The 27210-nt window shown below is 38.5% G+C and overlaps 1 protein-coding gene across 5 annotated transcripts in view; it reads left to right on the top strand.

Annotated features, from left to right (window-relative positions):
- The window catches only part of pds5a (PDS5 cohesin associated factor A), a 159604-nt gene that overhangs the window by 53635 nt on the left and 78759 nt on the right, over positions 1 to 27210 (top strand). For all 5 annotated transcript variants that reach the window (XM_059989059.1, XM_059989057.1, XM_059989056.1 and 2 more), the window contains exons 9-12: positions 6891 to 7006; positions 12888 to 12982; positions 13721 to 13866; positions 24678 to 24829. In XM_059989059.1, the coding sequence (XP_059845042.1) occupies positions 6891 to 7006; positions 12888 to 12982; positions 13721 to 13866; positions 24678 to 24829 (509 nt within the window). The remainder of the gene's footprint in view (positions 1 to 6890; positions 7007 to 12887; positions 12983 to 13720; positions 13867 to 24677; positions 24830 to 27210) is intronic.

Below are 27210 nucleotides of genomic sequence, written 5' to 3'. Positions count from 1 at the left end.
ATAGGAATAACTTGCATTTGGAAAAATGTTTGGGCATATTAAAGTCAGTATGATTTTGCGCTGGGCACATCATGTATTATGAATTTTGTTAAGTTTTCTTTGAGAAGGTGATCAAGATTGAGGGTAGGGCAATGAATGTTGTCTTCATGGACTTCAGTTTGGCAATTAACAAGGTCCCTCATGGTAAGGTGGTCCAGAAGATTAAGAAATATGGGATCCATAGTGATTTAGTAGATTAGATTCAAAATTGGTGGAGCTATGGAAGTTAGGGATAAAGTGGTATTTTTTTGACTGAAGGCATGTGACTAGTGGTATTTTGTTGTATGTGATATATCGAGCTATTTGTAAGTTTGTAGACGAAATATTGGTGGAGATGTGAATAGAGAAGATGATACAGGAAGATATAGATCAGTTTGAGATATTGGCAGAGAAGTAGAGATGAAGTTCAGTTTGGGTAAATATGAGGAGTTGCTCTTTAGGAGATCAAATGTAAGGGGAAAGTATGCAATAAATGGAATGCTCTTAAGAGCATTGATATGCAGAAGGGTCTTGGGGTGCAAGTCTGTAGCTCTCTGAAAGTGGAACCATAAGTGGTAAAGAATGTGTACAATGTGCTTGCCATTCAGGGCATTGAGTATAAAATTCAGAAAGTCATGTTACAACTGTATAAAATGTGCTAGTTTGACTTTGGAGCATCGTATGTAATTCCGGTTGTGACATTTACAGAAAGAATGTGGAGGGTTTGGAGAGGGTGAAAAATATTTTTATCTCGATGTTGTTGGATTGGGAAGTATTGTGCTTAGCAGAGGTTGGACAAACTCTATTTGTTTTCTCAGGAGCATTGAAGACAGAGGCAACTTGATTAAAAGTATATGAAATTATGAGAGGCATAGAAAGGGTAGGATCTTTTTCTAGGTAAAAATGTCAAATAGTAAAAGGCATAGTTTTAAGGTGAGAGAAAGTTCGAAGGTGAGCAGGGCAGTTTTTTTATTGCACGGAGTGGTAGATATTTGGAACACTGCCGTAGTGGTGGAAGCATATATAGTGACATTTCAGAGGCATTTTGACGCATGCAGAGAATGGAACAGTATGTAACCCATACAGGCAAATGGAATTAATTTGGCATTACAGTTAGCACAGATATCATAGTCAAAGGGCCTCTTCCTTTACTGTTCTATGTTCTCTGACTAAGCAAGGTGCAGTGAAAAAGAGATCATGTTCAGTAAGCATCTGTGGAAGGAAGCAGCTAATGTCTCAGATCAATAGCTTTATTGGAGAGAAATTACTATCAGAAATCATGAATTTAAAAATTGTATTTAAATAATCAGAAAACTTTAATTTGCAGCTTCATTAAACAAAACTGGGAGGCTAGAATGTAAAGACTGGTGAAACTTGTCAAAATATTAGTTAGATTCTATCCTGTTAATTTGATAAGTTCAAAGTACTGAATAATTTAAACATATAAGAATCAGTGACCAAAGTGAATTTCTAGTTGATGATATGAGATATGGTAATGTAATATAATGATAAAAATATCTTTTGCTTGCAAAGTACCCATCATTATGCTCGTTTTGGGTTTAAGATTTTTAGTTGATGTGATTAAGGTTTGTTAATCCATTTAATGGTTTTCATTGATGTTGATCTGAGGCATTAACTACTTCATTTCACTGATGCTTTCTGAACATTATCTTCAGTATATCCTTCAAAGGATAGTGAATTTATATAATGTTGCTTTGTACCTGAATAGGAAGGTAGAGATGACAATGAACATCAGTAATTTTAGATAAGAAATGGTCATCACCACAGGAAACGTTCATGGTGAATGGTTGTTTTTTGAACTAGGGAAGGATATGCACTAATGTTCCCCAAGGGTCAGTACTTGGACTGCTACTTTACTTATAATGCCTGGGTAAGTTTCAGAATCATCGAACTTGAAATTTTAAGTTTTGAAGATGATAGTTAAAGAGTTGAAGAGGATGTAGGTGTAATGGGAGGATGAAATTTAACACAGGGAAGTGAAATAATGTATTTTAGTGGTAAGAATAAGATAAGTTAGTATAATGGCCTAGAGTTTCCTGAAAAAATACAAGTAATTGAATGTCTAACTTCGGGCGGAAAGTTCAGGACTCTCATAAGCATGGAAGTCCCAATTTCCCTGACCAGTTCTAGCCAGTGATATCCTGGCTGAACGTTGATCTTTGAGTCCAGTAGTAAAGAGCAACTTACTGCAATTTCCCAACAATTACACTGTGCAGCTAGACTTGTTTCAATTTAGTCAGAAAACAGCATGGCAAAAAGCCAGATTTGATGGTAATTTGCAATGTTTTTCATTGCTTTAACCGTGAATTTTGTGTTTTTGTTTTTTAATTTTCAGCTATTTTAATAACCTTTTTAAACTTATGAGTGACAGGGAAAAACCGTATAAGATCCTAGATTTTATGAATGAACACGGTGTACTGAAGAATTCATGCTGGAGCTTGATAGGATACTATTGTATCTCAACTAGAGAACTGTGTGTAGCCTTGGTCCACGCAAGCTAGGAAGATGTGAAGGCTGTACAGAGGATGCAGAAATTATCTCTAGCAGCGGAGGGTCTAAAATTTCATGACAGGACTGGAGTGGTTAGGATTATTCTCCAGAGAGCAAAAGGTGAGATTTAACAAAAGCCCAGACAGTGAATCTGGCAGAAGGATAGAGAACCCGAGAACATGATTAAAGTAGTTGGGCAAAAAAAGTTATATGTACAAGGTGACTGAGGTTTGAACAAGTAAAATAAACCAAACTTGACATGGTAACCATTCTATTTCAGCTAGAGGTAGTAAACTTGGTAACATGACCTTTCACTGGTTTTCTCTTTATGGTTTGGAATAGAACAAATGATGGCTGTTTGGCAGTTTATGTAGCTGCTTATGTAAGAGTAAAGTTGGAATGGAATTTGATGATTGGAGCGTTTGTCAGACCTCTAATCTTTCTTTCAATATGTTTCCATAAAAGCCTTATGAGCCTGTTGCTGAGCAAATTCGGTGAGGAAATAATGAATGGAAAATTAGTATATGAAAGTTGCATATCAGGAAAAAAATCAGTCATGATGAATGATGGTGCTGAATAGGCTGCTTCTGTTTCTTCTATAATCTGATCATATTTGTAACTTTTGTTGCGTTCTTGGTATTCACTACAAAGTAACTTGGATACCTTACCAAAATGGTAAATATCATGGGTGCTGGAGATGATTAATGTATGCCTTGAAAGTAGTGTTTTTTATTGCCTAGCTTGAGCAATAGACTTGCAAGTCGTCCCTTATATTTTAAATGTAAATTAAGAAAAATGAAGATAGGTAACAAACTGATAATGTAGTTCAGGGTATGAAAGCATAAAGATGAAGGTAATGTTGTATTATAGTTCTGATAAACTTGCAAGAATGGAAAAATTAGGGGACTTAAACCCAGACTTTTTTTTGATATCATTTAGGCTTACAGTGGCATGCAAAAGTTTGGGCACCCCTGGTCAAAATTTCTGTTACTGTGAATAGCTAAGCAAGTAAAAGATGACCTGATTTCCAAAAGACATGAAGTTAAAGATGACATATTTCTTTAATATATTAAGCAAGATTACTTTTTTATTTCCATCTTTTACAGTTTCAAAATAATTAAAAAGGAAAAGGGCCCGAAGCAAAAGTTTGGGCACCCTGCATGGTCAGTACTTAGTAACACCCGCTTTGGCAAGAATCACAGCTTGTAAACGCTTTCTATTGCCAGCTAAGAGACTTTCAATTCTTGTTTGGGGGATTTTTGCACATCCTTCCTTGCAACTTTGCCTTTCTAGCAATCCTACGAGCAGTTCTCTTCCAGACCTCAACTTGACCTCCACCGTTCCTGTTAACTGCCATTTCTTAATTACATTACAAACTGAGGAAACGACTACCTGAAAATGCTTTGCTATCTTCTTATAGCCTTCTCCTGCTTTCTGGGCATCATTTATTTTAATTTTCAGAGTGCTGGGCAGCTGCTAAGAGAAGCCCATGGCTGCTTATCATTGGGACAAGGTTTGAGGAGTCAGGGTATTAATAAAGCTTTGAAATTTACATCACCTGGCCTTTCCTAAAGATGACTGTGAACAAGCCATAGCCGTATCAAGCTAATTAAGGTCTGAGACTTTGGTAAAAGTTATCTGAGAGCTCATATCTCTTGGGATGTCCAAACTTTGGCATGGTGCTCCTTTCCCTTTTTTCACTCTAAAATTGTACAAAACAAAACAATACAAAATAATCTTGCTTAAAATGTTGAAAAGAATATTTCATCTTTAACTTTATGACTTTTGGAGATCAGTTCATCTTCTACTTACTTAACTGTTCATGGTAACAGAAATTTTGACCAGGATGCCCAAACTTTTGCATGCCACTGTATATACCCAACCCTCTGACTAAATTTCCTTAAGCTCTCTATCCTTGGAAACATCTTTTGCTCTTCATACAATGACACCTACATACTTTCAAACATTTGATCACATCATTGATTCAACCATCCAGACATTTTATCATACAACGTTTGTATATTATTAATTTTGTAACTTGGTTTCATAAGCAAACAAAGATGACCATTGTTTTTTTCATTATTCATACAGTTTTTCCAATTTCCAGCAAAATCATGAAAATGCATAAATATTTCTAAAATAATCCATTGCTTGTCAAAATCAGTAGATGCCTCCAGTTGTATTTAACTTATTTGGGTGGGGGTGGAAATGTGTGTTTCTATGGTCATTCAACTAATTGTTACTGCTTTGTTGCTCTCTGGCATAGTTAAATGATGAATCTGAAATAAAAACAGTGAGCTGCAGATCAGGTATCATATGTGGGACGAGTGCCTAAGACTTTTGCACAACACGGTTGTGATTTTATGTATTGCACTGTACTGCTGCCACAAAAAAAAACAAATCTGATTTTGATATGAGTCTTTGTGGATTGGGAATCATGGTTGGGGAAAGGGGAAAAGAAAGGGGAGGGAGGGGGAAGCACCAGAGACATTCTGTAATGATCCAAAAAAAGCAGATTGTATGGAATCAGATTACCTTGCCTGGTGTTTCAGAGATGGGTGTGTCTGCACCTGCACCACCTCCCACCTCTGGCACTCCTCTGCCACCCATCTCACACTTCTCCCACAGTGCTCTACTTTTGCCATTCCCAACAATCTTTTCTCCTGCCAAATTTACAGATTCACTCTCCGCTCCACATTAAGTAATTTACTACTATGCAAAAGTCTTAAGCACCCTAGCTATATATATGGTATTCCTTCAGGGTCAGTATTGGGACTGCTACTTTTTACATTGTTTGTCAGAGATTTAGATAATGGAATTGATGATTTTGTGGCAAAGTTTGTGGATAGTACAAAGGTAGGTGGAGGGGTAGGTAGTGCTGAGAAAGCAATGCAATTGCAGCAGGACTTAGACAAATTGGAAGAATAGGCAAAAAAGTGGCAGATGGAATACAGAGTTGAGAAATGCATGATAATGCATTTTGGTAGAAGAAACAATAGTACGGACTATTATCTGAATGGTGTCATGTATCCCGTGACCAGGTTAAGAACCAGCAGAAATGGAAAACACTTTGGAGTCTGGTACTACTAGTAACTATTAGTGTTTATTAGTAACTAAGAAATACAGTAATACAAATGCAAATATATATGAAACATGTTAGCAATGATATATTCAGAAGTGTGGAAAAGGAACCAAAACCAGGCTCTTTTCAAAGCTAGGGGTAAATGGATACAGTCTTACGATAGTGAAGAGTTCAGTTCAGGTCGAGGTAGTTACTTGAGTATCATTGGAGAGAGAGAGTGAGAGGTGATGCCGTTGCCATCGATCTTCCCGTTGTCTTCCTGTTGTGTTCACCAACTATGACCATACCGCATACGACCGTTCTTCAGTGGTAGACCTGTCACCCAGGTGAGGGTGGACACACAAACAGTTCCCCACCAGTCGCACCTTTACCACTGATCAATTTCCCTGAATTGATCCTCCAAAACGCCCACCTTCACGTGGGTGCACAAAACTCATTCAGTGTCCTGTTGTGTGTCTGCCTGTGTCTTAGCAGACCTGCTTTTTATCTCCACATGCTGGACACTGGCTGTCCATCAACCTGGCTTCTCCCTGCTGTCTCTGCGGAATCTTAATAAGCAGGCAAAGTGTCCTTGGAGAAAAGGTAAATAATCAGCTGAAGAACCATAACATTAAATCTTGTCTCTCTCTCACATCTGCGTTGGACGCCTCCCACCCTTCTCTCAATAACAGCACAGGTCAGTAGGGTCAACTCTGGACCCCATCTCAAACTCGGTTTGCCCATGTTGAGAAGGTTCAAACATCAGAGCTGCAGAGGATCTTAGAAATCCTTGTGCAAGACTCTCAGAAGGTCAATTTACAGGTTGAGTTTGTGGATAAGAAGGCAAATGCAATGCTGGCATTTATTACAAGAGGAATAGAATATAAAAGCAAGGAGGTTATGCTGAGTCTTTATAAGATGCTAGTCAGGCCGCACTTGGAGTATGGTAAAAATACAAGTACAAGAAGACTTTGGTAAAGATAATGTGTAAATAAAGTACATTTGCTTAATGCTATTAACGCTTCTGACTGTGAGGAAAATATTGTTTTATTGTCTATCCTTTACTTTCCTTTTTGTCCATATATTCAACAACCTTAAGCTAAAATCATTCGAACCTTGGCACTTGGCCAAGTGAACTTCAGGTGCCTCCTGGTTATCTTAATCACAGACCAGATCATTTCTACTTTCTCTTGTGCATTGAGTTTTAACTGTTAGACATATTGTGAATTTTGATTGTAGATTGCTTTAGTCCTCCAAGAATTGTTAGTTCTTGTTTAGTATCTTCAGTTTGTTTTCCCAGAGCAATGATGGAGAAGAGCGACTGGCAGTAGTTCGACTCTTGGCAAAACTGTTTGGTGCAAAGGATTCGGAGCTTGCATTACAGAATCGCCCCCTGTGGCAATGTTTCCTGGGACGGTATGTTTTTTTAAAAATTATTGAAAGTTCAAGATATTTAATTGAAGTCTATTATTATTGAGTTCAACCATTGAAAAATGCTCTGACGGGACCAAGAAAAAGCTTGAGATATGGTTCCAAAGGGGACCATTCAGAGAATTAGATAAAAAGATTTTGAAGAAATTTGAATATTGCATGTACTGGAAGACTGAAATAAAAACAATTTCTGGAAATGCTCAGCAGGTCAGGCAGTATAAACAGAGAAACAGAGCTAACATTTGAGGTCATTACTGCCTTATCAGAAATACAAGGTGAAAAAGCTTGTTAAGTTGCTGTGGTGTGTTTAGGAGCTTTTGGGTTGGAGACAGTACAAGAAGTTTTATTAAGATGGAGGCTAAGGTCATCCAGCCGCAAAGGTGCCAATCATTTTAAAGAATGAATTATGTAATTAGCAGAGAAAACATAAAACAAGAACCTGTTCAAACTGACTTGCAGCATACTGCATTTTTTCCAAATCCCTTTGAAGCTTCATTACATTTTCTCTGCTCACAATCCCACCAGCTTCATGCTTTTAACAACCTTGGAAATATTTTGGTTTTCACCATAAGATCATTGACGTATCTTGTGAATGGTAGTTTCCCAGGTTCTCTTTTATTCTGTCAGCTGCTTCCTCAAATTAAAATTCCATTTCATAAATCCATGTTGACTTTGCCTGAACTTGTTGTCTTCTAGCCGTCCTATATTACATCACTTAAAATGGACCCTTTTGTTTTCCTGACTACTAATATTCAGTTAAATGGTCTATAGTTTTCTGTTTGCGCACTCCATCCTTATTTTTAACCATAAGTTTATATTTGCTACTAACCAGTATGAATAAGCTGTTCCAAAATATACAGAAGTTCAGAAGATGAAGTCAGTGACTGCCTGGTAGATGTTAGCTAGATATCGAATTAATATGTCATGGCCCATAAGGAGGTAAGAGAGGGTGTCTGGTTTTTGACAGGCAGCATTTGCAAGGTAGCAGTCAGTTCTCTAAATTACACAAGCACTACCCTTGTCATTTGGTTTGATGATAATGTTGTGGCAAGCTTCCAGATTGAGAAATACAACTTATTCCTTATTCTAGACGCATTTTAGCTCTTGGACCTTTATATGTCACTTTGGAATTCTGAATTATCAGCCTGTTCTGCTGGCATCAGAACCAGCCAGTTTTGATTAAGTGTTCAACCAGTCTGTTTTTCTCTCCCCACAAATGATCTCACAGTTGCAGCATTTATTTTCTTTCTCAAACGATCATCATAAGTGGCATCAACGTCATTTATAAAACCTAGACGATCTTGGTCTCTATCCTGATATTGACATTTCCATTGTTTTCTCCATCTCTCCCTTTTCTGTAACTTAAAGTCACTTTTTTTTTCACCCTACCAGCTCTGCTGTAAGGTCATTGACCTGAAGTGTGAAATGTTAACTTTGATTCTCTTCACAGTTCCTGTCTGGCTTGCTGTATACTTCTAATTAAAACTTGTGCTGGATTCTTTTCTTAATAAATGTGTACATGGATCCTTCTGTTCTTGTCATTAAAAATTATCTGACTCTAGTTCATATTGAATGTGCTGACTGGTTTCTCAGCTTTATTGATAATATATGACCTGCTACGCCAGTTGTACTAAGTGAAATTGTGCAAATGAATGTAAAAGACAGAGAACCGGGGGATGATGGCAATGTAAAACAAAAAACTATATCCAAAGAAATGAAATGAACTTTAATATAATCATAAGGGAGAATTGATATTAGTGTGTTCAAGAATCAGAGAAAAGTTCAAAATAATTGAAGATGATGCCATGTCGTATAGCAGTTGTTACTATTCTAACAATCTGGTCTGTGGATGTTTGCTTTTGAGATCAGAGTTCAAATCCCACCATGACAATGTGAAATTTGAATTCATCAGTAGTCAGAAACCTCACAGTTTGGGGTATCTAGTCTTAATAATGCCCAGAATTTTCATGAACACTCCTGTATTCATTGATGTCCTCCAAGGGAGGAGAAAATCTCCTGTAATCTGGTAAGACTCTATGACTCCAGATTCACTTCATGTGGTTGACTTTCAGATATCTTCTGGAATGACACAGTAAGTCAATAAAATTACTGCTTATTTCATATCGAGAAGGAATTAAACTGAACAGATCATCTCACATTAACCTAGACATCAAATTTGTGGACAGCAAGTGCATTTCAACCCCAGCTAATCTTGCAAGGTACCTTAAAAAAACATTGTGCTGAGCAGAATATAATCAACAGACAAAGCTAAGTGTTGGATCAAACTGAAGCTCTGTAGTTCTACATCTGCTTATGAATAATTGACAATTAAATGTCTAATGGGAAGAGCAGACTCTTTAAAAAAAAATCCTCTTTTATCATTGTGTGGAAGATTGCCCAGGTATGTCCTGTACACAAAAATGAGTGAAATACAATCCAGTAAATTACACCCCAGTCAGTCCCCTCATCTGTCAGCTAAGTGGTTGAAGATGCCAGCAACATACTATTGAATAACATTTATTCACCCTCACCTTGTTTATCAGTGTCCAGTTTGGGTTTTGCTTTGGTCATTCTCTTCTAGACTTCATCAAAGCCTTTGTCCAAACACAGACTGAAGGGCTGAATTCCAAAGATGAAAAGGATTGGCTGACAATGGTAGAAAGGCGTATTTGAATTCCAGTAAAACTAAATTGAGCAGGCTTTAAACATTTGGAATCATACCTCACTGTGGAAGATAAGTTACCCAGGAGGTAACTGCAGTGCCCTGTGATAGGGCACTGAGGAGTGCAGTAGAATAGAGGGATCTGGAAATACAGATCCATAATTCCCAAGTAGATAGGCTCATAAAGAAACCTCTTGACGCATTGACCTTCATAAGTTAAAGTATTGAGTACAGGAGTTGGGATGTTACATTGAAGTTGAATAAGATTTGGTGAGGCCTAATTTGGAGTACTGTGTGCAGGGTTTGGATCACCTACCTGAAGGAAAGATGTCAATAAGATTGAAAGAGTGCAGAGAAAATTTTCAAGGATGTTACCAGGACTTGAGGGCCTGAGTTATAGGTAAAGGTTAAATAGGTTAGACCATTATTCCCAACAGCATAAAAGAACGAGAGGAGATTTGATAGAGGTATCCAAAATGAGGGGAATAGATATGGTAAATACTAGCAGGCTTTTTCGACAGAGGTCATGAGTTAAGGGTGAAATATTTGGAGGGAACATAAGTGGGAATTTCTTCACTGAGAGGGTGGTGGAAGCGGTAGATGCGGGTTGAATTTCAACGTTTATGAGAAATTTGGATGGGGTATATGGATGGGAGGAGTATGGAAGGCTATGGTCCGGGTTCAGGTTGATGGGAGTAAGCATGTAGATAGTTTGCCATGAATGAGATGGGCCGAAGGACCTTTTTGTATGCTGCAGTACTCTGACTGTATAACTCTATAGATGTAGCTGTAAGATAAATCATTCAACTTAATTATAGGACATCAGCACAGGAGTTCCTTAGGGCAGTGTCCTATCCCCTGCCATCTTTGGCAGTGTCTATTTATGACTCTTTAGCATGTGAGCCAGTCCATACCGGCAGTATAAGTAACATTTGCACCACAAAAGTGCCAGGCAGTGTCCAATTCCAAAAAGAGAGATCCTAACCTTGACATTCAGTGACATTGTTATTCTTGAGACCCCACCATCAACATGCTGACAGTTTCTGTTGACCAGGAACTAAAGTACAAGTTGCAAAATACTATGGCTACTGGAACTGGTCAAAGCCTGGAGATCTTGGAGTAAGTCTTTCACCATCCGACACCCCAAGGCTTTCCATCGTCTGCAAGGAATGTGATAGCATACTCCTATCTGTCTGGATGAATGTAGCTCCAACACATCTCAAGATGTTCAAATATCTAGATTTTAGGGCAAAGCAGCTTGTTTGACTAATACCCCATTAAACAAATAATTACTACTAAACAAGTATTGCCCTAAAATCAATGGGATGGGATCCAGGGGAGTTTGGCCAGGTGGATTCAGAATTAGCTTGCCTGCAGAAGGCAGAGGGTTGTGGTGGAGGGAGTACATTCAGATTGGAGGGTTGTGACTAGTCGTGTCCCACAAGGATCTGTTTTGGGACCCCTACTTTTTGTGATTTTTATTCACGACCTGGATGTGGCGGTAGAAGGGCGGGTTGGCAAGTTTGTAGAGGACACAAAGGTCGGTGGTGGTGTAGATAGTGTAGAGGATTGCCAAAGATTGCAGAGAGACATTGATAGGATGCAGAAGTGGGCTGAGAAGTGGCAGATGGAGTTCAACCCGGAGAAGTGTGAGGTGGTACACTTCAGAAGGACAAACTCCAAGGCAGAGTACAAAGTAAATGGCAGGATACTTGGGAGTGTGGAGGAGCAGAGGGATCTGGGGATACATGTCCACAGATCCCTGAAAGTTGCCTCACAGGTAGATAGGGTAGTTAAGAAAGCTTATGGAGTGTTAGCTTTCATAAGTCGAGGGATAGAGTTTAAGAGATGCGATGTAATGATGCAGCTCTATAAAACTCTAGTTAAGCCACACTTGGAGTGCTGTGTCCAGTTCTGGTCGCCTCAGTATAGGAAGGATGTGGAAGCATTGGAAAGGGTACAGAGGAGATTTACCAGATGCTGCCTGGTTTAGAGAGTATGCATTATGATCAGAGATTAGGGGAGCTAGGGCTTTACTCATTGGAGAGAAGGAGGATGAGAGGAGACATGATAGAGGTGTACAAGATATTAAGAGGAATAGACAGAGTGGACAGCCAGCGCCTCTTCCCCAGGGCACCACTGCTCAGTACAAGAGAACATGGCTTTAAGGTAAGGGGAGGGAAGTTCAAGGGGGATATTAGAGGAAGGTTTTTCACTCAGAGAGTGGTTGGTGCGTGGAATGCACTGCCTGAGTCAGTGGTGAAGGCAGATACACTAGTGAAGTTTAAGAGACCACTAGACAGGTATATGGAGGAATTTAAGGTGGAGGGTTATATGGGAGGCAGGGTTTGAGGGTTGGCACAACATTTTGGGCTAAAGGGCCTGTAATGTGCTGTACTATTCTATGTTCTATGTTAAATGCACATTTCCCTCAACCTGGTCACATATTGGCTTCAGTGTGCACTATTTATAAAATGCACTGCAGTTACTTAGCTATTCTAACAGCTTCTTCCAAACCGGCAACTGTTGTCACCAAGTAGAACAAAGGCAGCAGATGTGTGGAAATAACACTATACAACTCACCTGCTTCCCTGATTTGGAAATGTATATATCTGGTTTACTTAGTCTAAATGCTGGAACACTCTGCTTAGCAGTTTTGTAGGACTCACATCACTGGATGGTCAGCAGAGGTTCAAGAAGTTGCTCACATCCATTTTCTCAAAGGCAATTGGGAATGGGTTTTTGGAATGCTGGCTATCCCGAAAAACATACAAATCATACATAAATAGAGTCTTTATTCAATCTGGTTTTTAGGTGACTAAAAACCAGACAATCAGCCACCTCCTCAGCCAGGAGCAGTTTAGAATGGAAAACAAATAGAAGTCTTTCTATTTATTCTATAAGGACAGGGAAGCAGGAATCTCTACAGTTTAAGAATAGTTGGTGCAAACAGCCTGGAAGCTTGTTTAACAATATAGGTTAATAGTCAATATTGGAAACTGAAAGTGAAGTAGAGATTCAATGCATGTAAGAGTAGTGGAAATTCAACCACTTGTTGCTTTAAATTAGGAAATTAATACGCACTTACACTTTGTGGGAGCTTTTGTTTTCAAAACAGTGTAAAATCAAGGCTTTAATGTATTACTAGTGCTTGAATGTATTGTTAAATCATGAAATATCAATTATCTTATGACTTTTTAATAGATTTAATGACATTCATGTTCCTGTGAGACTGGAATGTGTGAAGTTTGCAAGTCATTGTTTAATGAATCATCCAGATTTAGCCAAAGATCTTACAGGTGAGGTGTGTTTATTACAAAAATACCTCTTTATATTGAAATATGTTCAATTTTGTTCCAAAGTATTTGAAGCAAAAGTTAAATTTTCAAGGCTAAATTGAATATATAGCAGAGAAGCTAAAAAAAAAACGCAGAAACTGACAGGTCAGACATGGTAACTTCAATGTAGTTCTGTGCTATCAGATTTTTCTGTTAATTGTTTTGGCCGGTTCTCCGAAGTTAACCCTTGTAGTGGATGCTAAGTGATGTATTAGTATGATGGAATCTGACTGTATTGAACAGATTGTTCGTAAGTACTTATTCCGATACATATGCAGTTTTCAAAGCATTCTTGAATTTATAATTTTCATGACAATTCTGCAAATAAAATTAGGGATAGTAATTAAAAGCTTGCTTTGGCAAAGCCATAGTGTATCAAAGGAACTATATTAATGTTCTTTCTTATTGCTGGGGAAATTCCAAATGTTTGTGTTATGATTGGTTTCATTGTTACGAGCAGAAAGAAACTTTATAAATCTGCGAATTTTTTCAAGGTTGGGTACACAATGTGTGTGTCTGACTAATCTGAAAGCCATGTCAAATGTCTAACATTCATTCGCTTTGCAGAACTATTAATTATCTTGAAATGGTTATGAGTTTAAGATGTAGGTTAGCAAATTATAAACTGTATTTATTTTAAAAAAGGTGTGCTAATCCTGAATCAACAATTTTATATTCTAAATGAATCATTTTTAATAGAATACTTGAAGGTTCGATCACATGATCCAGAAGAGGCAATTCGGCATGATGTCATTGTTACAATAATTACAGCAGGAAAGAAAGATTTGTCACTAGTGAATGACCAGCTGCTCGGGTTTGTGAGGGAGAGAACTCTAGACAAAAGGGTAAGGTTTTGAGATTTCAAACTTACTGGTCCTTATTTATCATTACAAAAATGGAATATGCTATTTCTTTGTTTTACAGCACAGATATTTACTTCCAATCTAAGACCACAGTATGGCAATATAGGCACTTCATAACAAATTAGATAGCAGGAAAAATACAATTACTTCTGAAATAAATAATGTGTAGCTTTCAAATAAATTAATACCTGAAAATCATTGTATCAAGCTTAGTGTTACTGATCTTAAAAAGTATCTTAACTCTGACCTACTTGAAAAACCAATTTCCATGACAAGCCTTATTTATTTCACCTGTTTCATTGTATTGAAATCCATAAAAACCACTTTGCCTTTGTTACCTGTCAGATTTATTTTTATACTTGGCTTTCTGCCGTTTCAGTGGTGCTGTCAGGGACTCTGTTAGATTATTAACTAAATCCTGGTTCAGTCATCCTTTCAAAATCTAATGCCATTTGGTACTATGTTGTTTTAGGTACAATTGCAAAAAAAAGTTTGAGCCCTTTACAGTTACCTAGTTTTCCGCATTAATTACTCATAAAAATATGGCCTGATCACCTAAGTCACAATAATAGACAAACACAATTTACCTAAACTAATAACACAAACTGGTACTTTTCAGGTTACTATTTAACACTTAGTTTAATCATTCACAGTCCAGGTTAGAAAAAGTATGTGAGCCTTTCTATTTAATGAGTGGAATCTCCTTCAGCGGCAATAACCTCCACTAAATGTTTCCTGAAGCTGCTGATCAGACTTGCACAACAGCAAGGAGGAATTTTAGACCATTCCTCCATACAAAACTGTTTCTGGGATGCTTTGCATGAACTTCAGCATCTCAATTGGGTTAAGATTTGGCCATTCCAGAACATGAATTTTCTTTGTTTTAAACCATTCTGTTGTTGATTTACTCTTGTGTTTCGGATCATTGTCTTGAACATTATCCAACTTCTATTAAACCTCAGGTGACAGACCGCTACTCTGACATTCTCCTGTAGAATGTCATGATAAAATTTTGAACTTGTAGTTCCCTTAACAATTGCAAGCTGTCTAGGCCCTGAGGCAGCAAAGCAGCCCCAAACCATGATGCTTCTTCCACCATGCTTGACGGTTAGGATGACATTTTGGTGTTGGTGGTACAATGCCCTTTCCCCTCCAAACATAGCGATGTGCTTTTCTGCCAAAAAGTTCAACATTTGTCTCATTTGTCCACAGAACATTGTCCCAGATGCATTGTGGAACATCCGGGTGGACATTTACAAACTAGAGACACGCAACAACTTTTTTTTGGGAGAGCAATGGTTTGCTTCATGGTGGTCTTCCATGCACACCATTTTTGTTCAGTGTTTTTCTTGTAGTGGACACATGAACAGAGACTTTAGCAAGTGCTAGAGGTTTCTGCAGGTACTTTGCTGTTACCATTGTGTTTTTTTTCACCTCCTTCATCATTGCACATTGTGCTCTTGAGGTGATCTTTGCAGGGGCCCACTCCTAGGGAGAGTAGCAACAGTACTGAATTTCCTTCATTTATAGACAATTTCTCTTACTGTTGACTGATGAACATTCAGGCCTTTAGAAATGTTTTTGTGGCCTTTTTCAGCTTCATGCATTTCTCCAATACTTCTGAGGTCCTCTGAAAGTTGTTTTGATCCAGGCATGGTGCACATAAGCAGATCTTTCTTGAGAAGAAGGTTCTGTCAATAACCTTACTTTGTGTGTCCTTTTTTTTTATATAGGGCAGGGCACCTCTATAACCAAACCTTCAATGTTTTCTCATTGATTGGACCACCTGACTCCAAATAGCTTTTAAGACCATAAGATATAGGAGCAGCAATAGGCCTTGTGGTCCATCAAGTCTGCTCCACCATTTCAACATGCCTTGACCAATCAAAAATCTAAAATGCCATCCCCTTCTCTCAGATCTTTGTCTCTACCACATCTGCTCTCAGGAGGAGGCTTTTCATTCTAGAATGAAGGAGATGTCCTCCTTTTACAAAGAAAGAGGCTTTCTTTCCCCCACTGTTAATGCTGACATCAACCACATCTCTTCCATTTCACGCATGTCTGATCTCACACCATCCTCCCGCTACAGGGATAGGATTCTTCTTGTCCTCACCTACCAGCCCACCAGCCTCCAAGTCTAGCACATAATTCTCTGTAACTACCACCATCTCTGAAGTGATCCCACCTCCAAGCATATCTTCCCCTCCTCCTCCCCCTCTCCTATCAGATTCCCTCTTCTCCAACCCTGTAACTGTTTCACCAAACAACTTCCCAGCTCACCTTGTGTTTCTTCCTCTCTTCCCCCCCCCCAAACCTTCTCATGCTGACTGGTCTTCCTCATCTTTTCTCTTCAGTCTTAATGAAGGGTCTCAGCCCCAAATGTCGACTATACTCTTTTCCATAGATGCTGCCTGGCTTGCTGAGTTCCTCCAGCATTTTGTGTGTGTTGTTTGCAAGAATCTTTTATCAATCTCTGCCTTAAAAATACATAAAGATTTGGCCTGCACAGCTGCCTGTGGTAAATAATTCCACAGATTCACCACTATCTGTCTAAAGAAATTCCTCCTCATCTCCATTCTAAAAGGGCACCCCTCTATTCTGAGGCTGTGTCTTCTGATCTTAGACTCTCCCACTGTAGGAAATATCCTTTGCACATCCACTCTATCAAGGTCTTTCATCATTTGACAGGTTCCAGTAAGGTTTTGTAGAAGGCATTACCCTGAGGTTCAGATACTTTTTTGCAGCTGGACTATGAGTTGTTTAAATGGTGTACTCGGTATTGATGAGGTGAAGTTTGTGTGATATTTTGGCAGACTGTGTTTGTCTGTTATGACTTTTGGATGAAGATCAGGCTACATTTTATGAATAATTAATACAGAGAGCAGGGTAATTACAAAAAGTTCACAAACCTTTTCTTGCAATGTATGTGTTACTGTGGAAATCACTCAATCACATTCCCAGAAATTCACTTATTTTTAGTCAAAAACAAGTTAGCTTGTTCCAATTAAAAACACCTGCTTTTACTAAATATTCTCTAATCTGTGATTTTTAAAACAAAAAGCTTTTTACAAAGAGTCAATTTGCAACTTTATAGTTCAAAATTGTTCTCTATTTCTGGATTCTGTCCTTTATAGTCTATATAGCTGATGTATCTCTTATTTAATCCTTTGTCCTGATTATCTTGCAATCAAATCTCGGTAACATTTACCATGTTGTAGCCTTCAAGTCGAATTTGAAGTTACAGTTTTTTTTTACACTTGTTCCTTGTATTTTTATGGTGGCTTGAATGAGAAATGCTTATTTTGGATCTTCAGTTCTGTACTGCAGGTATTTTACTCACATTAATTTCTCCCATTTTAGTTACTCCATTTATTTGATTTTTTTCCTTTTTACTTATTGCATTTAAAATATGATTTCTCATTATTGATGTCCTCTCTCTCCCCACTCTACAAAGATGAAGTCATTGTAACAGCATACTTTATGACGATTTACTTTCCAGTGTAGTTGGGATCTATGCTATACTGCTGCCAGCATTCTGTGAAAATCCTTGGCTGAACTAACCCTTCAACAGCTTCTTAAACTCAATAATATGCTTTATTTTAGTAAGCCCTTTCACATCTTAGGCAACCTATAACATTTTTCCAAAGTTTTGATTATTTCTTATAATGTCAAGAGCTAGTAATTGCTGTTAGATATGTAAGAATCATGTGCAAGAGTAGGTCAGTTAGCCCCTCAAGCCCGCCCCAGCATTCAATAAGATCACGTCTAATTGTGACCTCAACTTTGCATTTGTTTCACTGTGTTAACATTTCACCCCCCTGCTGTCAGCCTTTAAGATACCCAGACTCCACATCCAAAACACTTTGAGGTAGAGAATTCCAAAGTCCTTTGGGTGTCATTGGAGTCATTGAGCTACACAACATGGAAGCTAACTTATCAGGCACTAAGTCTATCCCAACTACATAGAACAGTCCATGTTTGAAGCCTTCCCTGATAATGCTCCCAACTTTTCCTCCCCTGCATTGGCAGGACTTCATGCACCTGTACTGAGGTTGTCAATTTTATCAACTTTGCCTCTGACTTCCACCCTGCCCTTAAATTTACTTGGTCCATCTCTGATACCTCCCTCCACTTTCTTGATCTTTCTGCCTCCATCTCTGGAGAAAAACTGTCAGCCAACATCTTTTATGGACTTACTGATTCCCACGTTTATCTCGACTATACCTCTTTGTGTGAATAGCGATTTCTCCTTCTGATAAACAAATTCCCCTCCACACTCTAACTTTGACCTCTTTTCACCTGCCTGTTACTTCCCCTGGATCCCGTCCTTCTTCCCTTTCTCCTGTGGTCGACTCTCCTTTCCTATCAGATTCCTCCTCCTCCTACCCTTTACCTTTTCCCTCACCCACCTGGCTTCAGCTATCACATTCCTTCTCTTCCCCCACCTTTTTATTCTGGCATCTTCCCTCTTCCTTCTCAGTCCTGATGAGAGATCTTGGCCTGAAATATTAACCATCTATTCATTTCTATAGATGCTACCTGACCTGCTTGAGTTCGTTCCTCCAACATTTTGTGTGTTATCATGCAATTATTTGCAAAATTCCAGATCAATTTACACATCAAATATGCTGGGAGTCTGACACTCTGCAACACTCTAGGGTTGTATGGTTTAAAAATGTTGTCTCAGGGAAACTAGTAGATCCTTATCATGGCAGTATAATGGTTAATTTATTAGACTGGCTGTTTGAATTCTGGATCATTCTCATATTCCATTATGACAGCTTTGAATTTAAATTCAAGTAATTAAATACATCTGGAATTTTACAAACAGCTGGTCTCAGTTTTAGAACTACAGTATGATATAACCAGATTTTTATTTCAAAAGAAAAAAGTAACTGGTTCACTGTTGGTCTTCAGAGGAGGAAATCTGCCGATCTCCCATCGTCTGACATGCACGGCTGTTCAGACCTACAAATGTAATTGACTCTTTACTCAGTTCTGAGGCAATTCAAGATGGACTGTAAAAGCTGACATTGCCAATGACATCTATACTTTATAAACAAATAATTCTTAAGAAAAATTGATAGGGGAATTGAGGTTTTTATAAACTATCTTGTGCTTCTCAGCTTTTGATTTCATAAAGTCATAGAACACTACAGAACAAAAGCAAGCCCTTTGGTGTACCTAGTCTGTGCCAAGTCATTAAACTGCCCAGTCCCATCAACCTGCACCTCGACCATAGTCTTCCATACCCCTCCCATCCATGTACCTATCCAAATTTCTATTAAATGCTGAAATCAAGCCCACATGCACTGCCTGCGATGGTAGGTCATTGCACGCTCTTACCATCCTCTTAGTGAAAAGGCTTCCCCTTGTGTCCCCCTCTGGGGTCTGGGGTTCTTCCTTGCCTTAGTTGGTCTTTGGAGTTCTCGCTGCTTTGTATTTGAAGTCCTTCATTCATATACTCTTTCATTGTCAGTTGAAATGTTTGGTTTCAATCTCATTGGCTTGAGGTCATCGGACTGACCTGTGTTAAATTCCCATTGGATGTAGTCCAAGGGCCACACAACTTTGTGCCTTAGATGATTTCTTTTGTTCTGTTCAACTCTGATTCAAACCAGTCAAACTGGATCACCCAGACACTGGGCAGAGAAAACAATATTAATTCTACAAATTTGCCGTTGTACTCAATAAACCGACTATCTGAGAATGATCTCAGGTTTAGCAGATCAATAGCAGACACTCTTGTGTCCACGTTCATTTGGTCTGATTAAGTTATCTCAGAGCAAGAATCATTTTATCAAATAGTTCACAAAATGTTTACAGAGCAACTTCACAAAATGGCAGCACATAGCAAGAGCAAAGACATCTGAATTGTCTACTTCCACTGTCCTTGACCCATTAGAGTTACATGTTTCCTTCCACATTTTAATTCATGACCAACAATCCCAACTCCTGTACTCAATGCATTGATTTATGAAGGCCCATGTGCAAAAAGCTTACACTCTGCAAGTACCTCATTTGTCCTTACCTGCCTATACTTGCTATGCACATTGTTTTGTTATTAACCAGGGCCTCAGTATCTATCAAAAACCAAGATTCCCGTAACCTGATATCCTTGCCTTTTTATTCTAACAGGAATGTATAAACTCATAATCTCAAAATTTTGAAGTCCTCCACTTACCAAGTACACCTTTGCCAGAAAACAGCCTGCCCCAGTCCACACTTGCCAGATCCTTTCTGATATAATCAAAATTGCCCTTTCTGTAATTTAGAATCACAACCCAAGTAAAAGACCTATACTTTACTATAAATACCTTGAAGCTAATGGCATTATGATCACTAGATCCAAAGTGTTCCCCTAAACAAATTTCTGTCACCTGCCCTGTCTCATTCCCTAATAGAAACGAGACAGGGCAGAGACACACGCTCTAGTTGAGACTTCTGGTACTGATTAAGGAAACTTTCCTAGACACATGACAAACTCTTTCCCATCTAGCCCTTTTACAGTATGGGAGCCCCAGTCAATATGTGGAAAGTTAAAATAACCATCTATCACATCCTTAAGTTTCTTGCAACAGTCAGTGATCTCTTTGCAAATTTGCTCTCTCAATTCCATGGACTGTCGGGCGGTCTATAATATAATCCTGTAAACGTGGTCATACTTTTCTTATTCCTCAGTTCTACCCATAAAGCCTCACTGGACAAGCTCTCCAGAGTGTCCTGTATGAACACTGTTGTGACATTTTCCCTGAAAGGTAATACCATCCCTTCCCCATTAATCCCTCCTGCTCTATCATATCTATAACAGAACCCTAGAACTTTGAGCTGCCAGTTCTGCCCATTCTGCAACCAAGTGTCACTAATGGCTACAATGTTATAATTCCCCATACTGACCCATGACATAAGCTTATCCACCTTGCATTACATACATGCAGCTCAGAACATTAGTTCTACAATGGCCATCATTTTGATTCCTGTAGACTTAACAACAACATTCTCCACAACCACTATTATTTGTTCTGGCGCTCTGGTTAACTCTGCTAACCCTGCAACTCTAGTTTACACACCCCTGTGCAGAAATAGCAAATTTTCCTGTTAGAATATTAGTACCCCTCCAGTTCGGATACAAGTCCCACCTTCTCCATGAAGGGAGCCCAACAATGCAAAAATCTGGAGCCCTCCTTTCTGCACCATCTCTAGGCCACGTTTTAAACTATACCACCTTCCTATTTCTGGCCTCACTGGGATGTGGCTCAACTCTGGAGATTCTGTTCTTTAACTTTGCAGCTAATTCCCTGAACTGGCTTTGCAGGACCTCATCACCTACCCAGGTGATAGGTAGTGATGTGGATCGTGGCCCTGGCTACTCACTCTACTACTTAAGAATGCCTTGGACAATCCAAGAAGTCACTAATGCTGACACCCAGGAGGCAATGTGCTATGCAGAAAACTTATTCTAATTCACAGAACCTCCTTGCTGTTCCCCTGAACCAATTAACTTCCCTATCATTACAGCTCACCCCCTCTCTCTCTCCCCCCACCCACCCCCTTCCAGCTGTGCCACAGAGCCGACTCCGTGCCAGAGACCTGACCGCTGTGGTTTTCCTCTGTTGGGTTATCCTACTTCCCCATGGTAACCAAAGCAATTGTTGAGGGGAACAACCACAGGAGTACTCTGCATAGGCTACCTATCCCTCCCCTCCTCTCGGTGTTCCAGTTACCTGTATCCTACATCTTGAGCGTAACTACCTTCCTGTATGTCCTGTCTACCAATCCTTCAACCTCCTGAATGATCTGAAGTTCATCCAGTTTCAGCTCCAACTCCTCACAGTCTGTCAGAAACTGCAGCTGAATGCATTTCTCACTTCCTGGAGGTCTCCCTGCTTTTGCGCATTCTGCAAGACGAGCATTCCATTATCCTGTATGGCATCCCCACTGCTCTAAATGTGCAATAAGAAAGAAAGAAAGAATATTTTTTTAAAAATCTACCTTCAGGCTGTGCCTCTGCTTGCCTAAGTGATGGTGAGTCAGAGCCTCAACTCCCCACTCACAGTGTCCATTGCGCTGAAACGTAACTTATTTTTAATTGGATCTTGCCAAGTGCCTAATTATGCACAATCCAATGTCTCCTTAGGACATTGTTAGTTGGCACACTAATTTGCCAACTGCTCCTGCCTGCTTCTTTTAACCACTCTCTTCTTCGAAGCAACTTAATGTTTCCTCAGGATCTGTGGTGTGTAAAATGTGTGATCTAGTTTTAAAGTCTTTCTGTTTCTCATTTTGTCACATTTCTGTGTACATGTTGAATACATGGTGATCTATAGTCTCATTTATCATTTCTCTAAACCAACTAACTCTTGGTTAGAAAACTTTTGTGCTAATCTTTCTGTAAATTGTTACATTGCCATTATTATAAACCTGTGTTGTAGAGTGAAACTCAGTCATTCTCAATTTACGTCATAGTGACTGCAAGTTGTACTATACAAATGTAATGCTACATTATGATAGCTCAAGGAAAATATTGCTGTGTTACAGTTAAGTGTCTACAGTTTGTCATCTGCTTTATTTGTATAAATGTAATCTTACTTGCATGGGGCTCAATGAATATATACATTGATGCTTGGGAATGGAATTAAACCCTCACGTTCGACAGAAACATTTCGGTAAAAAATTTCCCACAGCTTGCTAGCAAGAAATAAAAGTATTGTTGCCCAAATAGTCAAATAGTCTTTTCTTTTATGAAGTGTATTTAAATGTTTTTCTGTTGAGTAGTAGTTCTCTGATATATTGAAAATTATTTGAATGTAAAGCAAAGTTTTAATTAGAACTTGGGCTTCACTAATGCTTGGTGAGTAAGTATTCCATCAGATCTCTGACTCCCTGGTAGGTGTGGAAAAGGAAGTCCATAGATGAGGCACACATCACACAACTTCTGTCCTGCTCTTGTTGCCTTATGTACTGTGGCTGATACAGTTAACTTTCTGGTTGGTGGTGACTCCTAATGTTGATGGATATTTTATTGATCCCAAAGGAAATTAGTTGTCAGAGTAGCATTACAAATGTGCAGATATACAAATATTAGAAGAAAAGTAAGAAACAATAAAAAAATAATTTACCTCAAACTGTTTTATAGGAGGGGGTCATCACTTTCACATAAAAAATAATTTACCTCAAACACTCTAACAGGGTAAGAATATAGTGCTCTTTAGAGCAGCATAGTTGACAGTGTATTACTAAAAGTGCTCCTCTGTTCAGCCTAGGTGTTTCAGAGAAACGTTGTCCAGAATTGCCAGGGTTTTCTGTAAGGTCCTTTGTTCTAGAAACCACAGTATCCAGTATGTCCAATTTGACTCCTATAACAGAAACAGCCTTTCCAATCAGTTTATTGAGCCTGTTGGCATCACCATTCCCCCAGCACAGTACCACATAGAAGATTGTACTGGTGACAAAAGACTGGTAGAACATGTAAAGGAGAGACCTGCATACACCAAAGGATCTCAGTTTCCTCAGGAAGTAAGGCGAGTATGGCCTTCTTGTACATAGCCTTTGTGTTAGTGCTCCACTCAAGTCTGTCAATCAGGTGAACCCCCAGGTATTTGTAAATCCTCACCACATCCATGTCCTCATCATCAATAGTAACAGGGAGCAGTATAGCCTTAGTCTTTCTAAAGTCCATCAGCATCTCCTTTGTCTTACTGATGTTGAGCTGCAGATGATTCAGCTTGCACCATTTGACAAAGTCCTTCACCAGGGCCTATATTCATCCTCCCATCCTCCCTTTATACACCCAACTATTGCTGAGTCATCAGAGAATTTCTACAGATGACATGATTAAGTGTTGTATCTAAAGGTCGAGGTATACAGGGTAAACAGGAAGGGAGCAAATATAGTCCCTGTGGGCCCCACTGCTGCTTCTAGCCATATCTGGCACACAGTTCTGAAGCCGCATAAACTGTGGTCTGCCAGTCAGGTAGGAAGATGAGAGACTTGGCTGTGGTAACATTATTGATTGTTTAAGGATAAGTGGTTGTGTTCTCTCTTACTTGAGATGGACATTGCCCGCCACTTGCTTGATATGAATGTTGCTTGCCCATGCTCGACTGTTGTTCAGGTTTTGCTGCTGCAAGCTTCATTTTCTGACAGTTTGGAACCAAACTTTATGCAATCATCAGCAACAAAATTTATTGATTACGCAGCTGAAAATGGTTGGGCTCAGAACAACTGCAGTGTCATAGGGCTGAGGTGATTGGCCTGCAGCACTTGCAACCATCATCTTTTGTGTATAGTATGACCAGCTGATGGAGAGTTTTCCTTCTGCTCCCATTGATTATAGTTTTACCAATGTACTTGGATGCCATAATCACTCAAATTTTGCTTTGATAATAAGCCCATTATGATGCTCACTTTCTGAAAAGAGCCAGATTTAATTCGTATCAGGCCTATTAGACCAAGGAAAAGAAAGCACATATCCTCATTGTGACTTCGCCATCTCTCACAGTTCTTCCATGAAACTATTAACTTAGTCTGCAGATTACAGCAATAAACCTAGTTGCACTACATGATTTTGCAGCGGAATTTGCAGGTGTAAGAAAAAGTTTATTGACCTTTTGGCAATTACCTGGTTTTCTGCATTAGTTACTCCTAAAATGTGGTCTGATCAAAGTCACAATAATAGACAAATACAATCTGCCTCGACAGAAATGGTAAAATTAGAATCAATTTGAAGAAAAGGCAGAAACAGTCCATACTATTATTCAACTGATGTTTTTATTTCTCTTTTGTATTTTAAGTGGCGGGTACGTAAAGAAGCAATGATGGGCTTGGCTCAACTATACAAAAAGTATTGCCTTCATGCAGAGGCTGGAAAAGAGGCTGCTCAGAAAGTGAATTGGATCAAAGATAAACTGCTGCATATCTATTACCAGAATAGCATTGATGACAAGTAGGTGAAGTTACATACTTTTGAAGTGCAAAGTAACATCTGTTTATGGGATCTAATTTATGTTTTAATTTTTTTAAAAAAATTTAATTTTAATGTATAATTTTTTATACATTCATAAGTACACATTGAGATAATATAAAAAGTAATAAGGCACTTAAATAGATAATTATGTGCAGTTGTAATTCCACCCTATTAGACTAAGAAATGACAATAATTGTTAAGAAAAATAATAATAATAGTGGATTAATAATAATTTCCATGTATCTCTTCTGAACCATTACTTCTGGTCCAAAATAATATATATAACCCTATGTAACTACCATTGTAGGATTTTATATCCTAACTCATTCATGTTTGCTCCTACCCCCAAACATAATTATCCAATCCCTATGTACTTATTTACTTAATTTTTCCCCTTTCCCAAATCTTTTCCTTTACTTGTGTTAATTACCTATTTTAAAAAAAAACAGTAAACAATCGAACCAAGGGTGCTTACAATAGCAATATTACTGTGTTGATGAGAAAAGCAGTATAAATCATTAGGAGAGTCCACCAAAGTCTGCTCGCTTTGGGGTTATAAATTCAATCCATTTATTCCAAATTTGATTAAATTTTTCTTTTTGAATTCTCAAAGAGTAGGTCATCTTTTCCATTTTAAATATTTCCAAAATAATTTCATGCCAATCTTCTAATGTAGGTGATATTGGATTTAGCCACTTTCTGGTGATTGATTTCTTACTTGCCGCTAAGAGGACCTGTAGCAACTTTATGTCTTTCTTCTGATCCAAAAACAGTACATGTCCCAAATAGAGCGCCTCAAAGTTCAAAGGTATCTGGGTCTTAAATACCTGACCTAAAGTTCTATGAATACCTTTCCAATATAAACTTTAATTTAGGGCAATCCCAGAAAATATGGAAATGATTTGCCTCCTTGGAGCTGCACCTTCTCCAACACGTCACGTTTGTATCTTTATATTTTTCCTGATATGGGGTATCTTATAATATTTTTCCAACAATGTTCTCTCCAAATCAAAGAGTTAGTCGAAGACCACTGAAAGCTGCATATTTTCCCCCAAACCTCCTCTGAAAGTACCAACCCCGCTTTTTTCTCCCACTTCTCTTTAGTATACAATGTGTTTTCATTTTTAGCATGTAAGAGTACATAGTATAATCGAGAAATTGATTTACTTGGCATTGAATTGTAAGCTGAATTCAGAATCTTGAATAATTCTAATTCTACTGTTGATAAATCTGTATATCTACCACTCTGGTTAACATAATGTCGTATTTGAAGGTACCTAAAAAAGTCATTATGTTCTAGGCCATGTTTGTCCTAAATGAGGGGTCACAGTTTAAGGATAAAGGGGAAGCTTTTTAGGACCGAGATGAGGAAAAACTTCTTCACACAGAGAGTAGTGAATCTGTGGAATTCTCTGCCACTGGAAACAGTTGAGACCGGTTCATTGGCTATATTTAAGAGGAAGTTAGATATGGCCCTTGTGGCTAAAGGGATCAGGGGGTATGGAGAGAAAGCAGGTACAGGGTTCTGAGTTGGATGATCAGCCATGATCATACTGAATGGTGGTGCAGGCTCGAAGGGCCAAATGGCCTACTCCTGCACCTATTTTCTATGTTTCTAATAGGATTGGAAACTCTGTAATACTCTTTTCTGTGTAAATGAAAGATAGGTTGTAAGATCTTTCTTTATCCATAGTTCAAATCTTTTATCTACTCTGTTGGGAAGAAATTCGGTATCATTTGCACACCATCTAAAAAGTTTTAACATGTTACTAATTCCACAGAAATTAGCCACCTTCTGCCATACTTTTAATGTAAGATTTATCCAGCTGTTTTTAGACTTTTCCAATTTGGCTATCAATCCTTTGTCTGCTATTGAGGCCTGCAGAGGAAAACTGTCAATCAATCCAAATTCTATTTCCTTCCATCTAGCCTTATATTCCTTATTACACCAGTATAACAGAGGAGTTATCTGTGAAGCATAAAAATAATTTCTCAAGCAAGGAAGTGCCATGCCTCCTCCTTCCGTCCCTAACTGTAAGGTGTTAAATCGAATTCTAGGTTTCTTTCCTTGCCAGATAAAGCAGGAAATCCATTTGTCCCATTCCCTGAATTGATTATCATCCACCTCTACAGGTAAAGTCCAGAAAAAAGAGTAACCGAGGGAGAATATTCATTTTTATAGTATTTAGGGATCTAATTTTGTAGCTAATTTCAAAATCTATATAATAGAAAAGATGGTTTGTTATATTACTATTCAGTGATTATGTTAAATTTACAATACAGACCTATTGGGAAACATTGATAAGCTTAGCACTTTGTACTGAAAGCCATCTGAGCAAATGACCTAGGCTATTACATGT

This window comes from Hypanus sabinus, chromosome 14 (assembly GCF_030144855.1).
Source record: "Hypanus sabinus isolate sHypSab1 chromosome 14, sHypSab1.hap1, whole genome shotgun sequence".
Classification (NCBI taxonomy): Eukaryota; Metazoa; Chordata; class Chondrichthyes; order Myliobatiformes; family Dasyatidae; genus Hypanus; species Hypanus sabinus.
The sequence above is the reverse complement of the archived record's forward strand: the minus strand, read 5'-3'. Positions and strand labels throughout refer to the sequence as shown.